The sequence below is a fragment of the Elgaria multicarinata genome, chromosome 23 (assembly GCF_023053635.1).
Source record: "Elgaria multicarinata webbii isolate HBS135686 ecotype San Diego chromosome 23, rElgMul1.1.pri, whole genome shotgun sequence".
NCBI lineage: Eukaryota > Metazoa > Chordata > Lepidosauria > Squamata > Anguidae > Elgaria > Elgaria multicarinata.
In genome coordinates, this window is record NC_086193.1 from 4,949,880 (window position 1) to 4,964,751 (window position 14,872).

The 14,872-nt window shown below is 47.2% G+C and overlaps 1 protein-coding gene across 1 annotated transcript; it reads right to left on the reverse strand.

Moving 5' to 3' along the window:
• Positions 1-593: 593 nt before the first annotated feature.
• AMH (anti-Mullerian hormone) lies at positions 594-12,447 on the reverse strand. The gene is made up of 5 exons (XM_063147321.1): positions 11,907-12,447; positions 8,037-8,215; positions 6,271-6,394; positions 3,611-3,794; positions 594-1,542 (listed from the first exon to the last, which is right to left on the reverse strand). Exons 1-5 carry the CDS (start codon positions 12,445-12,447, stop codon positions 594-596), a joined length of 1,977 nt encoding a protein of 658 aa, XP_063003391.1.
• Positions 12,448-14,872: the final 2,425 nt, after the last annotated feature.

Here is a 14,872-nt window from a genome sequence, read left to right on the forward strand (position 1 = left end):
CATGGTTTGTGTATTCATAAATGCCACTGAAGTGAGTTTTCACTCATGTAAGGATGTCAGAGGAATCTGACAGGGTGGAGCTTAATAAACATTGACCAGCTCGCTCCACCAGTCTCCTTTCTGTCTTCCTCCCGCGAGTCGGGCCCGCTGGTCGAATTTTCGTACCCTTTTAATTTGCGGAAATCGACGTTCGCGCCAATTGCACTCACAATGCCCATAATTTCGCGCGACACGATTTGCGGAATTCGCACAAACCGAAGCCGCCGTTTGCCCAAGCTACACAAACCGCGACCGAAATTCGCGCAAACGCCTATTTCCACAAATCTGAAAACAAAAACTGTAAATATTCCATAGAATTTGGGGGAAATGCATGGTTGACTCGCAAATAGAAGCCGAGGTGGGTGGGCGTAGATGCAGGAATCCAGTGAGACCGAAAAGGGCTGGGTTGCCCAGTGACAGACATGCCTTCATTGGTGCCGAATTTGAATTATTATTATTATTATTATTAACACCAGAGCACACACAACATTGGCCCTAGGTGGCGCACTTTTCTGGGGACTCTGGAAGGCCAAACCGGGCGCCTCGCTCTCTTTCTACCGGCAGCCACACGACACAGCCACCATATTTGGGTAGAGCTTCACTATCATCCCGTGATCATGGGTAAAGGTCACCATGTGACTCGGGGAGTATTTCTCCGGCACGCAGCACGGGGCACGCCGGAGGGGCAAGCCCTGTTCGTGCATGTGCAGCAGGAAAACGGTGTGGGAGTAATAATCAGAGATGCGGGTAGACAGCGGACTCCGGCACGGCCCCACGCAATTGTTGGCGTTGTATGAGTTGGGCAGCATGACGTATCCTGTGGAGACCAGGTCGATCCTCAGCTCCTGCAGTCGGCAGTAGTCCTCTTGGTTCTGAGCACTGCGGTTCGCCCGGGAGGACGCCTTGGACTCTCGCCAGCGGGCGCGCACCACCTGGAGGGCTTTGAGCAGCAGCAGGCTGTGGATTTTCCCCCGGGTCCTGGATCCCTCTGTACCTCCGGAAGTGCTGCTGGACAGGCCGGCTGGGCCACTGGAAGGGTAATAACAGAAAGCCAGGAGGGTGTGGAAGAGTTCTGCGTTGGCCCGGAAGGACGGCATGGCGTTCAGTTGCTGGATCACCGACTGCAGCTTCTCCAGGAGTTGCTGGAGCAACGTCCCCTCCAGGTACCCAAGTCCAGGGTGATGCTCCATCAGGTTCTGGCTGTCCTCAGGGAAAAGAACCACCAGGTGGTCGTCGGACTGCACCAGCTGCTCCAAAGCCACCTTCTCCGACAGGTTGAGCAGCACGTGAGGAAGGGCCTCCATGGTGTCAGAATCCAACCGCAGGTGCACCCTGGAGGCCGGACGCGACTCGCCGGAGGGCCTCAGCACCTTGTTGACAAACCGCGAGAGGGCCTCGAGAAACTCCCCAGTGCTCGTGGCCACCGGCCCGGAGCCCTTTGTCTGGCTCGGGGAGGCAGCATCAGAGGACGGCGCTCCGGCCACGGCGGCAGCCTGCAGACTGCTGCAAGGAGAGAACAGAAGTCTTGTCTTGGGAAACGAACCGGGCCCACAGCCTGCCCTCTTGGGTTTCTCCTTCTGCCCACTCTCTTTCCAGTTGTGCCATGCTGTTATGGGATATCCTCCCACTCCCCTCCCTATGAATTTAGCATCCATGCCACACAGGGTATGTGCAAGCAGGTACTGTGGCCTACTGGTGTTAAAGCCCTACATCAGCAGTTCTCAACCTGTGGGTCACGACCCCTTTGGGGGTCGAACAACCCTTTCACAGGGGTCGCCTAAGACCATCGGAAAACACATATTTCCGATGGTCTTAGGAACTGAGCTACATAATTTTGCTACATAACAGTAGCAAAATTACAGTTATGAAGTAGCAACGAAAATAATTTTATGGTTGGGGGTCACCACAACATGAGGAACTGTATTAAAGGGTCGCGGCATTAGGAAGGTTGAGAACCACTGCCCTACATGGTTTGGGTCCAGGTTACCTGCGGGATCGCCTTCTCCCGTACAATCCGCCCGACACACTCAGGTCCTCTGGGAAAAATCTACTTCAGCTAGCAAAAACTACATGAACAACTGTTACCCAGAGGACCTTCTCTTCTGCTGCTCCCAGACTGTGGAACGGCCTGCCGGAGGAGATTTGTCAACTTAACAGTCTTTCAGCATTTAAGAAAGCTATAAAGACTGATCTCTTCCGGCAGGCCTATCCAGGGGAATTTTAGGATGTTTTTAGGATGGTTTAACAATGTATATTATGTTCTTAATTCAGTTTTATTTATTGTTATTCCTCGCCTTGATCAAAATGGAGAGGCGGGTAAGAAATAAATTATTATTATTACTATTATTATTATTATTATTATTATTATTATTATTATTATTATTATACAGCAAGTTTTTTGTGAACCACCCAGAGAGCTTCGGCTATTGGGAGGTATAAAAATGTAATAAATAAATAAATAAATAAAGTTGGAGCATTGACCCCTAAGTGGAGCTGCTCTTGGGAAGACCCCCCCCAGCCCCCCTGCTGTTTTTCAGCAAAATGCTTGAAGACCACTTCAAAGGTGGGCAGATTTAATTACTATTACACGGAATAACAGGCTCAAGTTACAGGAAGCCAGATTCCAGCTGGACATCAGGAAAAACTTCCTGACTATTAGAGCAGTACGACAATGGAACCCGTTACCTAGGGAGGTTGTGGGCTCTCCCACACTAGAGGCCTTCAAGAGGCAGCTGGACAACCATCTGTCAGGGATGCTTTAGGGTGGATTCCTGCATTGAACAGGGGGTTGGATAGCCTTGTCGGCCCCTTTCAACTCTGCTATTCTATGATTCTATGATTTATATACTGCCCCATAGCCGAAGCTCTCTGGGCGTTTTACAAAAGAGAGAATCTAGGCATAAACGGCAGCAAGAGAGGACCAGCAGATTCTATGAGTAGACCTTTCCCCAGCCTCAACAGCAAAGGGGAATGTTTGCCAGGCTTCTGTGACATCACAGTAGCACAGCCAACCGCAGGGAAGCTGCCCAGACAGAGGCAACAACTTATGTGTGCCTGGATCTCTAGTAGGGTGACCCTATGAAAAGGAGGACAGGGCTCCTGTATCTTTAACAGTTGCATAGAAAAGGGAATTTCAGCAGGTGTCGTTTGTATATATGGAATCATAGAATCATAGAATAGCAGAGTTGGAAGGGGCCTACAAGGCCATCGAGTCCAACCCCCTGCTCAATGCAGGAATCCACCCTAAAGCGGGGGAAAACCTGGTGAAATGCCCTCTTCGTCACAACAGTTAAAGCTGCAGGAGCTATTCTAGAGTGACCAGATTTAAAAGAGGGCAGCTTTAACTGTTGTGATGAAGAGGGAATTTCACCAGGTTCCCCATATATACAAACGACACCTGCTGAAATTCCCTTTTCAATACAACGGTTAAATATACAGGAGCCCGGTCCTCCTTTTCATAGGGTCACCCTATCTCTAGGTCTAGCCGCTCCTGCCGTGGGGGGTGACTGAGAGGGGGGATCGAGGCCAAGGATGGAGCCTAGAACAGAAATAACCGAAGAGTGCTACTCACCTGGGCTTGAGGTAAGGGACCACGTCTAACGTGCCGTCCGCAGCGAGGAAAGACGGAGGTGGAACTACGGTGTCTCCAAGCCTTTGTTTCACCATCAGCAGCACAGCTGGGGTCATGCGTGTGAAACACTTGGCGTCAAAGCCAAACAGGAGATCTTGGGCTTCCTGGGAGGAGAGGGCCGCGCCTGGGGGGGGCGGAAAAACGGGCATGAAAAGGAGAAAGTGTATTCCCTAATGGCGAAGCAGCCGTCTTCCTCGCCCAGTGCCAATAACAAGCTCTCAGTCCCCAGGAAGGCTGATTATTCCCTTCTGCCGTCATGCACAACACCTAATTATTTAAGGCGTGCAAATTACCGCCATCCTAAATAATTAGGTGTGTTGCGCAAGACGGGGGAGAGAGCAGGCCTTGCTCACAGGTGCACGGCCTCAGAGAAACAATATTTAAAAGCAGGGGAAAGGGATGCAAACACAGTGATTATTTTAATCGCACCGGTAGCCCGTGGAAGTATCGAGGGTGCTCCGTTCGTAATATCCAGCTGCGACCCTTACGACAACGCGGTAAAGTCGGTCGGGGTTATTATTCCCTGCATTGCGCTTGGGGGCGGGGGAGTGAGGTTCAGAACGGGCAGCCTGCCTGACAGATAGGGAGGTGCACCACCACCCTGAGCCGGTGCAGGTCGATCCAACTCTCCCCCGATCCAATCTGGATTCGGACTTCATTTTGCCCCCCCCTTCCCCACTTACTTACCCAGGGGAGGCAGGTAAGTGGGGGAGGGGGGACAAAATGGGAGCCAAATAGGTCACCCTCCCCCCACTTACCCGCCGCCGTTGCCACATGGACAGTACCACCACCAGGTAAGCCCCCCTTCCACCCCCTCCACTTACCTGCCTTCAAGAGGCAGCTGGACAACCACCTGTCAGGGATGCTTTAAGGTGGATTCCTGCATTGAGCAGGGGGTTGGACTGGATGGCCTTAAAGGACCCTTCCAACTCTACCATTCTATAATTCTATGATCATGTCCTGCTGCCATTGGATGGAGCACTTTCCTAAGCCACTGCTCATTCAAATTTAAGGTAAGATTTGGGGAAGTCTGAACTGGCTAGATAGGACAAAGCCACTTGGCGAGAAACAGGTGCACCTTGAAAGCTTTGCAAAACCTTTGCTTCCACATCAAAAGCAAACCTCCTTACAAGATGGCAAACCTTTGGCAAGAAAATGCACATAAGCCTTGCTAAACCACAGCGACCTGAGTGTCTGGTAGCCTGCGCAAGCCTTTACCTCCCATGCCAGCGTTGGCTTAAATATTGGCTGAAGGCTGCAGGTTTTGTAGCACCTGTCTGATCCTGACGCCTGCATCCTACGCATGGCTTCTCAGAAGTAGCCCCCACTGAGTTTAATGCGACATCCTCCCAGTTAAGTGTCTGTAGGATTGCAGTTTTAAGATCAGTGCCTATGTTAGAGATCTTATTTTGCAATGTTTATGTGATACGGTTTGGGTCCAGGTTACCTGCGGGATCGCCTTCTCCCGTACAATCCGCCCCGCACACTCAGGTCCTCGGGGAAGAATCTACTTCAGCTAGCCAAAATTAGGCTGACAGGTATTACCCAGAGGACCTTCTCTTCTGCCGCTCCCAGACGGTGGCATGGCCTGCCGGAGGAAATTCGTCAACTTAACAGTCTTCCAGAATTTAAGAAAGCCATAAAGACTGATCTCTTCCGGCAGGCCTATCCAGTTAGGGTGACCATATGAAAAGGAGGACAGGGCTCCTGTATCTTTAACAGTTGTATTGAAAAGGGAATTTCAGCAGGTGTCATTTGTATATATGGAGAACCTGGTGAAATTTCCTTTTCATCACAACAGTTAAAGCTGCAGGTGCCCTGCCCTCTTTTAAATCTGTTCACAGTATAGCTGCAGTGTAGCTCCTGCAGCTTTAACTGATGTGATGAAGAGGAAATTTCACCAGGTGCGACATGCATACAAATGACACCTGCTGAAATTCCCTTTTCTATGCAACTGTTAAAGATACAGGAGCTCTGTCCTCCTTTTCATATGGTCACCCTATATCCAGTGGAATTTTAAGATGCCTTTTTAATAATGTGCTGCTTTTAAAAATGTATGAGTTTTCAATGTTTTAATCAATTATATGTATTTTATGGTGTTTGCATTTGCGTTGTACCCCGCCTCGATCCAGAGGGAGAGGCGGGTAAACAAATAAAGATATTTGTGGAAATACATGTCACAGGACTGTGTGTCAACAGAAGCAGTTAGAGAGAGGAGTAAAATCCTTTCACAGCAAGCTACCCGCAAGCAGGAAACAGACGGAGGTCCAGTTGCTTAATAGATTGCAATACCCATCTACGTGTTGTTTTTCTCGTCTTAGAACTATTTGCACTCTGCACATGCACAAATGCCTTGTCTATCGTTGGTTACTGTATTGCAAAACTGTATTGGGATTGGCGGGAAGGTTTTGCCGTCGCCTCTCTTTGCCTCGAATTAGTGGGCTGTCCTTCAGATCCTCGAGGGAATGCCACCTTGCAGCGCTGCAGGCTGCAGGAATAAACCTTTTCCGAAGAGAGAGAGATTGTGCCTGGAGAGGCTTTGACCGCCACTCAGCGAACCACGGGGACCCACCCTTTGGGGTCCCTCCGCAGGTGCGTACCTGTGATGTTCTGATGCCTAATCTCCAAGGAAAGTTCAAAGCTCAGCTGCCTGGGCACACGCCTTCCTGACATCATGGATCCCCAAAGGACAATGTATCGAGTGTCTCTGGTGAGACAGACAGCCTGCGGTGGGAACATGAAAAGAAAAACACGTCAGAAGAACAGCAGAAGAGCCCTGATGCTGGATCAGACCGAGTAGGGTGACCATATTTTGGAAACCAAAAAGGAGGACAACATGGTAAAATTATAAAAAATAATTTTAAAACCTCAAACTTTTTTTAAAAAATCCTAAAACTCAATGGATGGACAGATCTGTTTCAAACTTGGCATAGCTAAAGTCCTTGTTAAGAGCAATCATGGTGCCAAGTTTCATCTCTTTATCTTTAAAAATAACATTTTTTAAAAAAAATCCTCAATTTTTTTAAAAATCCTAAAAATCAAGGGATGAACAGAACTGTTTCAAATTTGGTATGGCTAAAACTATCATGGTGCCAACTTTCATCTCTTTATCTTTAAAAATGACAATTTTAAAAATAATAATTTTAAAACCTCAATTTTTTAAAAAAAAATCCTAAAAAATCAATGGATGAACAGATCTGTTTCAAATTTGGTATGACTAAAACCTTCCTAAGACCTACTATCATGCCAAGTTTCATGTCTTTATCTTAAAAAATGACGGAGTTATAAGCATTTTTGTTAATTCCCATTAGAGCTGCTCTTTGGAAAAATCTGGATTTCCCCTCCCCCTACCAGATTTGTCATCAAAAACCGAGGCAAATCCGGGCAAATCCGGTCATATGGTCACCCTAAGACCGAGGGTCCATCTAGTCCAGCCACAGTGGCCGACCAGTTGTCGACCAGGAATTCACAAAGAGGACACGAGTGCAGCAGCACCCTCCCACCCATGTTCCCCAGCAATATTCACAGAACCAGAACATGTCTCTCTTTGAACCATCTCCCCGACGAGGCCCGCCTGGTGCCAATATTGTTATGTTTTCAGCACCAGGACAAGACCTTTCTCTTCTCCCAGGCATTTAACAGCACATGTGGAGGGTGTTGGTTTTTTTACTGCTTTTTATGCTTTCAAATTTTGTGTATTTGTGTTTAATGTTCTGTGTTTTAATCTTTGTGACTTGCCCAGAGAGCTTCGGCTATGGGGCAGTATATAAATTTTAATAATAATAATAATAATAATAATAATAATAATAATAATAATAATAATCTGTTAAAGATACAGGAGCCCTGTCCTCCTTTCCATATGGTCACCCTACACGAAGCACACTGGGACATCTGAGCTCTGTTACTATTAAAGATACAGGAGCCCTGTCCTCCTTTTCATAGGGTCACCCTACTATTAAAGATACAGGAGCCCTGTCCTCCTTTTCATAGGGTCCCCCTACTATTAAAGGTACAGGAGCTCTGCCCTCCTTTTCATAGGGTCACGCTACTATTAAAGATACGGGAGCCTTGTCCCCCTTTCCATAGGGTCACCCTACCATTAAAGATACAGGAGCCCTGTCCTCCTTTTCATAGGGTCACCCTACTATTATTTGCATTTTTATACCGCCCAATAGCCGAAGCCGTCTGGGCCGTTCACAAAAACTAAAACCATTCAAAGCATAAAACGAACAGTATAAGAACATGATGTAAAATCCACATTAAAAACTGATTAAAAACATGCCATACTTGATTAAAACATCTTTAAAACATTCTAATAATAATAATAATAACAACAACAATGCTACCTGCCCCGTCCTTTACGCACCTGCTGTTGATGGAGCCCTGCTCCGCTCACTAGGAACTTCTGCCGGGGGGTGGTGGCTGCGGAATCTTTCCCTCCTTGGTAAAAGACGAGGAGGGCGAGCTGTAGAAGGACCAGGGACGCCTCGACTTCCTCTTGAACCGTCAGCTTGAACTTGAGCTTGGTCTCAGCCTCCCACTTCACTACCACAGGAAAGGAAACACAAGGAGCGTTGGGGGGTCAAAACGGAACACCCCTTCTCCAGGGATAGGGGTGCCATATTCAGAATCCTCAAAACCAGGACCAATTTTTTTGGGGGGGGGCTTTTATTTCTCCCCTCTCTCCTTTCCTTTCCTTCATTGATGATTTATTTATTGCATTTGCTGTATACCCCGCCTTTTTTCCTCCAAGGAACCCACGGCGGCGTACATAACTCTCCTCTTCTCCGTGTTATCCTCACAACAACAACCCTGTGAGGTGGGTTGGGCCGAGAGTCCATGACTGGCCAAAGTCACCCAGTGGGTTTCCAGGGCCGAGTGAGTGGGGACTCGAACTCAGATCCCCCAACTCCCAGTCCGACACTTTAGCCACTACGCCACACCGGCTTTTATGATGATAATAGCGGCGTTCAAGCTTTTCTTCCTCTGCCTCCTTAAAAAGCAAACTGTTATGAGCAGGCTGCTTAACACTCCCTGCCTCTGAAGCCGGTGCGTGGCAAGCTACAGTAAATGAAGATGCGTTAGTAGCATTATCACAGTGCAATAGCTTTTCCTGACAAGGGGTGTGCCAGGTGTACCCCAGGCACACCCTAAAGGTCTCAAGTAATAAGCACCAAATTATTAATAAGCCTGGAGAAGAGAAGATGGAGGGGAGACATGAGAGCACTCTACAAAGACTTAAAAGGTTGTCACACAGAGGAGGGCCAGGATCTCTTCTCCATCCTCCCAGAGTGCAGGACACGGAATAACGGGCTCAAGTGACAGGAAGCCAGATTCCGGCTGGACATCAGGAAAAACTTCCTGACTGTTAGAGCAGTACGACAATGGAACCAGTTACCTGGGAAGTTGTGGGCTCTCCCACACTAGAGGCCTTCAAGAGGCAGCTGGACAACCATCTGTCAGGGATGCTTTAGGGTGGATTCCTGCATTGAGCAGGGGGTTGGACTAGATGGCTTTGTAGGCCCCTTCCAACTCTGCTATTCTATGATTCTGTGATTGAGTATTCAATAAATATTCACCATTAAAGCAAAATCCCTGAGCGTGCACCCTAATGAAATGTGCAGTGCACGCCCATGTTTCCTAAACGGAGGTCACATCTTGAGGGAAAACAACAAGTCTCACCAAGAAGAGATTCAAGATGTTAGACATAAATCACTTTACTTTTAAAATGGAAAAGGGCCACTGAAGGTCATCTAGTCCATCCCTGACAGATGGCCATCCAAGCATTTGAATCATAGAATAGTAGAGTTGGAAGGGGCCTCTAAGGCCATCGAGTCCAACCCCCTGCTCAATGCAGGAATCCACCCAAAAGCATCCCTGACAGATAGTTGTCCAGCTGCCTCCAGCCACGGGGTGCCCACTACCTCCCAAGGCTTTCTGTTCTACAGTCAAGGAACCATTATTGCTAGGATGCTTCTTCTAATGTTTAGCCAAAATCTGCTCCCCTTCAGTTTCCAGCCATGGGTTCTAGTCCTGCCCTCCGGCACAACAGAGAACTGGTCTGTCCCATCTTCTCCATGACGACTCTTCCGAACGCGTCCTTCGGTCTTCGCCTGCGAGACAATGGGAGACTCTGTCCCAAGGCATTCTTGTTCACGAAATCAAACATTGCCAAATTGCAAAGAATTTTTCCCAGCTCAGTTTGTCCTTTTTAGATTTTAATTTCCACAGATAGAGCAATATTGCACGGTTACAATCTAAACTTCCACTATCTTCAGAGACATTTGGGACTTTATTTGGGAACATCAGGTCCCAAGAGAATGTGTAGCATTTAATAGTGGGTGTTTGGAGGGGGTAATTAGTTGTCACTGGGGTTTTTTTTGGGGGGGGGGTTACTGTTCTGTTGCTGTTTGCACTGTGATCCTGCAATCACAGGATCATAGAATCATAGAATAGCAGAGTTGGAAGGGGCCTACAAGGCCATCGAGTCCAACCCCCTGCTCAATGCAGGAATCCACCCTAAAGCATCCCTGACAGATGCTTGTCCAGCTGCCTCTTGAAGGCCTCTAGTGTGGGAGAGGATCCTGTGATCCTCTTCTCCCAGGCATTTTAACAGCATTTAACAACGTTAAGTTTTGTTTTGAATGGACCCCAGAATTGTTTTTAAATGGATACTGTTGTTTTTATACTGTTTTTTATGTTTTGACGGTTTTTAAATTTTGTATACTTTTAATGTTTACCATTTTTGATTGTTGTAAAATAAGCTTCGGCCGTGGGGCGGTATATAAATGTAACAAAATAAATAAAATGGTACATTTTGACATCAATATATCAGGGGTGTAGAATGCCTTCTCAATCTATGACATGGAGCCTCCTGAAATATGAAAAGGATTGCCTATTTAATTGTTCCTCTTTTCGATTTAATTGTGTTTTTATCCTTTGTAGTACAGTGACTGTATGGAAGCCACCTTGCAATGGAGGCTGGTGACTCCGAGGTCAGTGGGGTGAGCGAATCCACTCCGGGTTTCAGTCAGAACCACTCAGCGCTCTAAAGGAGCATCACAACTTTGAGCGGCTCTTTTAGAGTTCTGTTTCTGATCAAAACCCGGAACGGATTCGCAGCCCCACTGACATCGTTGCCTCTGGCCTCCCCTGTTGCTTAAGGGTTGTTTTGGATCCACGAGAAAAGTTTCCAAACTAACGCAACACAAAACAGAAAGGGAGTCTGCAGCAGCAGCAACATCAAAAACCCTTGAAGCGTAGAGGGCACTTGTTCAGAGTTCAGCTGGCCGTGCCCCCTCCCAGGATACTCATTCCCTTGCAAGAAACAAAGCCCTATGAAGAGAGACTCTAAAAACTGGGCATGTTTAGCCTGGAGAAGAGAAGATGGAGGGGAGACATGAGAGTACTCTTCAAATCCTTGAAAGGTTGTCACACAGAGGAGGGCCAGGATCTCTTCTCGATCCTCCCAGAGTGCAGGACACGGAATAACGGGCTCAAGTGACAGGAAGCCCAATTCCGGCTGGACATCAGGAAAACCTTCCTGACTGTTAGAGCAATACGACAATGGAACCAGTGACCTAGGGAGGTTGTGGCCTCTCCCACACTAGAGGCAGATGGACAACCCTCTGTCAGGGATGCTTTAGGGTGGATTCCTGCATTGAGCAGGGGGTTGGACTAGATGGCCTTATAGGACCCTTCTAACTCTACTATTCTATGATTCTGTTCCCCACACTCTGGGTTAACTTTCCATGCCCATGGAGAATGCTGGATCCTCATTGGACTGGTTTGGGGTTCTCTCATCTTAGGTTTCATTAAAAAAATATTTTCTCTGCTTCTGCCAACAATAGGGTTCCCTGCCAACTGCTCCTGACACCTTCTTTCTGGGCATGGATTGTGCTATTCTGGCACTCAGAGAATGAGTTTGCTGCAGAATTATAGGAAGCTGGTGAAGGAAAGGAAAGAAGGAAAGGACAGCAGGAGAAGGAAGGAAGGAAGGAAGGAGAAAAAAAGGTGGAGACAGAAAGAACAGAATCGATGAAATGAGACTGGTGAAAAGAAAAAAGAAGAGAAAAGTATTCTTCGTAGCGCGAAACTTTTATTTCACGATACAGACCGGCTTTTCAAGTTTAGTTCTGCCATGTCAAAGGAGGCGTTTCTCTAAATCTTTGGTTGCTATAACTGAGAAATGGATGAGCGTCATTTGGCCGTCCTCGTCCTCCTCTTTCATACCTACCTTCTTCCAGATGAAGCAGAAGAAAGCGATTCTCCCCTGGGTTGGCCAGGTAATGGCTCACCCGCTGGAGAGACGTGAGCAGGCTAGGAAGGGCATCTGTGGGACACATCCCAAACACCTCCAGGTCCTCTTCGCTCCAGGCGGTCCTGCTCAGTGCCTTCAAGAACCCACTGTCATAGCTGGTGAGGAGGCCCATGACCTCCAGGTGGTTGGGACCCCACGTGCTGCTGCCGTCCAGTTTCACCCGGCACATGGGTTCTTCTGGGCTGCCGTAGAACCAAGGCTCAAAGCTAGAACCGGGCAGCCATAACCTCTTGCGCTGGTGAGGTTGGTCATCTTCTGGGTTGACCCCACCAAGCGGTCCTCCAAACTCCAACACGCCCGTGACGTCTTCCTCTTCTGGGGGTTTGGATTCTCTGAAGGCTGAAGGTCCGGATTCTCCCTGAGGTCCTTTCCCCAAAAGGTTTTTCTTCCCAGGAACGGGGATGGACCCAGTCACCAGCGACAGGCACAGCACGAACTCTGCAAGTACAAACTTCATGATCCACTCCCCTGAAGACTCACAGCAGCTCTTCCAAAACTCTCCCGAGAAGTCCAGAATTGAACAAAAGCGTCTTGGGATGGAAAAAGAAAAAAGCCCACGTCCACAAAACAGTCAAAGGGGCCCCCCTGAAAGTCCTTATTTAAACCGGTGTGTCCTTGAATCGACAATACACATCACACCTCCCTGGAGGAAAAAGCGAGGGCTAGCCAAACTCAAAGGGCCCTTTCTGTTCTATTTTCAGGTTTTGATATCTCTGAAGCTGGATGCTTTAGAAAATGCAACCTTGACTTAAAGTCTTTATCGTATTCCCCCAAAGGATCAAAGCAAAACAAGACCGTAATTTATATATATATCGTTATATTTTACATGCAAACACAGGCATGGAGGAATCTGTCAATTTCGGGTTCTCGCCATTTTTTCCAGCCTTGGGTTCGATTCGGGTTTTTTAAGCTGGCATGAAAATTCGTAAGCATTTTTGTACGCATTTATCCGAAAGCATGCATTTATGTTTGCATTCTTGCACACAATTTTTTTATATATATATTCATTGGAGAACTCTCTTGCAAAATCGGGAGACGGGATAAAGAGTTGGGTTTCAATTTGCATGTTTCCAAAGTGCAAAATGAGGTGAATTCATATTAAAAATTTAAATTCGTAATTTTCGCATTGCTGCTGATTTTATCTGGCTGAGCTTTTATATTGTATTTTATAGTATGGTTTTATACTTTGAATGTTTTTAATTTTGGTGAACCGCCCAGAGAGCTCCGGCTATTGGGCGGTATAGAAATGTAATTAATAAATAATAATAAATAATAATAAAATGCAAACAGAATTTCTCCTCCAATCTGCATGGCACGCACACGTCGTGTACACACACGTCCAGATGTCAATATCTCAAAGGAAACAAACCTCTCCGGCCAGCAGTATCTCTACGAATACAACCTTGGTTTAAGTAACAGAGAAGGAAGGACACCGAATCTGCTAGTATTTTTGAAGTTATCTTGAAGCTTAAGGACAAAACCTTTCCGGGAAGACTTATCCAAGGCAGTCAGGCAAGGCTTATTGAGTTCATGAAAGAGTGCACCATGTTCATGAACATCATTTGTGCACCGTGCCTGCGTGCGTGTTTGGTAAAAGACATTGCCTCGTCACACGATGCGTAATTAACTTATGGAATCATAGAATAGTAGAGTTGGAAGGGACCCGTTCAGACAACACGCCAAACCATGCTGCTTAACCACAAAATGGTTAACGTGATGCATTAAGGTTACTTAACTTTTTTATTATTATTATTAAAAGTAAAAAATAAATAAAACTAGTGTGGTGTAGTGGTTAGAGTGATGGACTGGGAGTCAGGCGACCCGGGTTCTGGGCCTCACTCAGCCAAGGAGGCTCACTTGGTGACTTTGGGCCAGTCACAGACTCTCAGCCCAACCTACTTCACAGGGTTGTTGTGAGGATAAAATGGAGAGGATTATCTATGTCGCCTTGGGTTCCTTAGATGAAAAAAGGCAGGATATAAATGCAATCAAATAATAATAAATAAATTGGCTACCTATACGTTTCCGAGCCCAATTCAAGGTGCTGGTTTTAACCTATAAAGCCCTACAAGGCTTGGGACCACAACACCTGATGGAACGCCTCTCCCGACATGAACTTACCCGTACACTGCGCTCAACGTCTAAGGTCCTCCTCCGAGTGCCTACGCTGAAGGAAGCTCGGAGGATGGCAACAAGGGAGAGGGCCTTTTCAGTGGTGCCCCCCCCCCCCATTATGGAATGATCTCCCCGATGAGGCTCGCCTGGCACCAACACTGCTATCTTTTCAGCGCCAGGTCAAGACTTTTCTCTTCTCCCAAGCATTTAACAATGCTAAGTTTGTTTTTTAACGGACCCCAGAACTCGTTTTTAAAATGGATACCGTTGTTTTTATGTTTCTGATGGTTTTTAAATTTTGTATACTTTTTTAATGCTCAGTTTTTAACTTTTGTAAACCACCCAGAGAGCTTCGGCTATGGGGCGGGATATAAATGTAATAAATAAATGAAGTCTGGGGAATGAAAGTAAGGAGAGTTCTGACATATCACGCATGAATTCAAGCTGTAGCAGCGCAGCTACAGGCTTTCAGAGCTACGGCGTCGTGCAGCGTTGCCAGTAAACAACCAACTAAAAAGGTTTCCACGGTTTTCAGTCTCTCGATTTTTGCTGCCCGTTCCCACATCTGGCGACAGCACTGCACATTTTCCAGTGTGGCGCTCACTCCTGCCATGTAACGCAATCGGTGCCGCTTTGGAGCTGCAACGCTGTGGTGTTTGGGGGGCGGGGATCAATTTGGTAAGTGGTGCCATGTAGACGTCCCCCACATCGCTTCCCCCGGTGCAATGATCGGGCCGTTAAAGCCCCAATTGCTGCAGGGAGGGGAA

Coding starts and splice junctions, on each gene's coding strand:
- AMH (XM_063147321.1), bottom strand. CDS start 12,447: ATGAAGTTTGTACTTGCAGAGTTCGTGCTGTGCCTGTCGCTGGTGACT. Junction 6,395..8,036: donor CAGGGCTCCATCAACAGCAG/GTGCGTAAAGGA, acceptor TTCCCACCGCAG/GCTGTCTGTCTCACCAGAGA. Junction 3,795..6,270: donor TAGGCATCAGAACATCACAG/GTACGCACCTGC, acceptor CGCCCCCCCCAG/GCGCGGCCCTCTCCTCCCAG.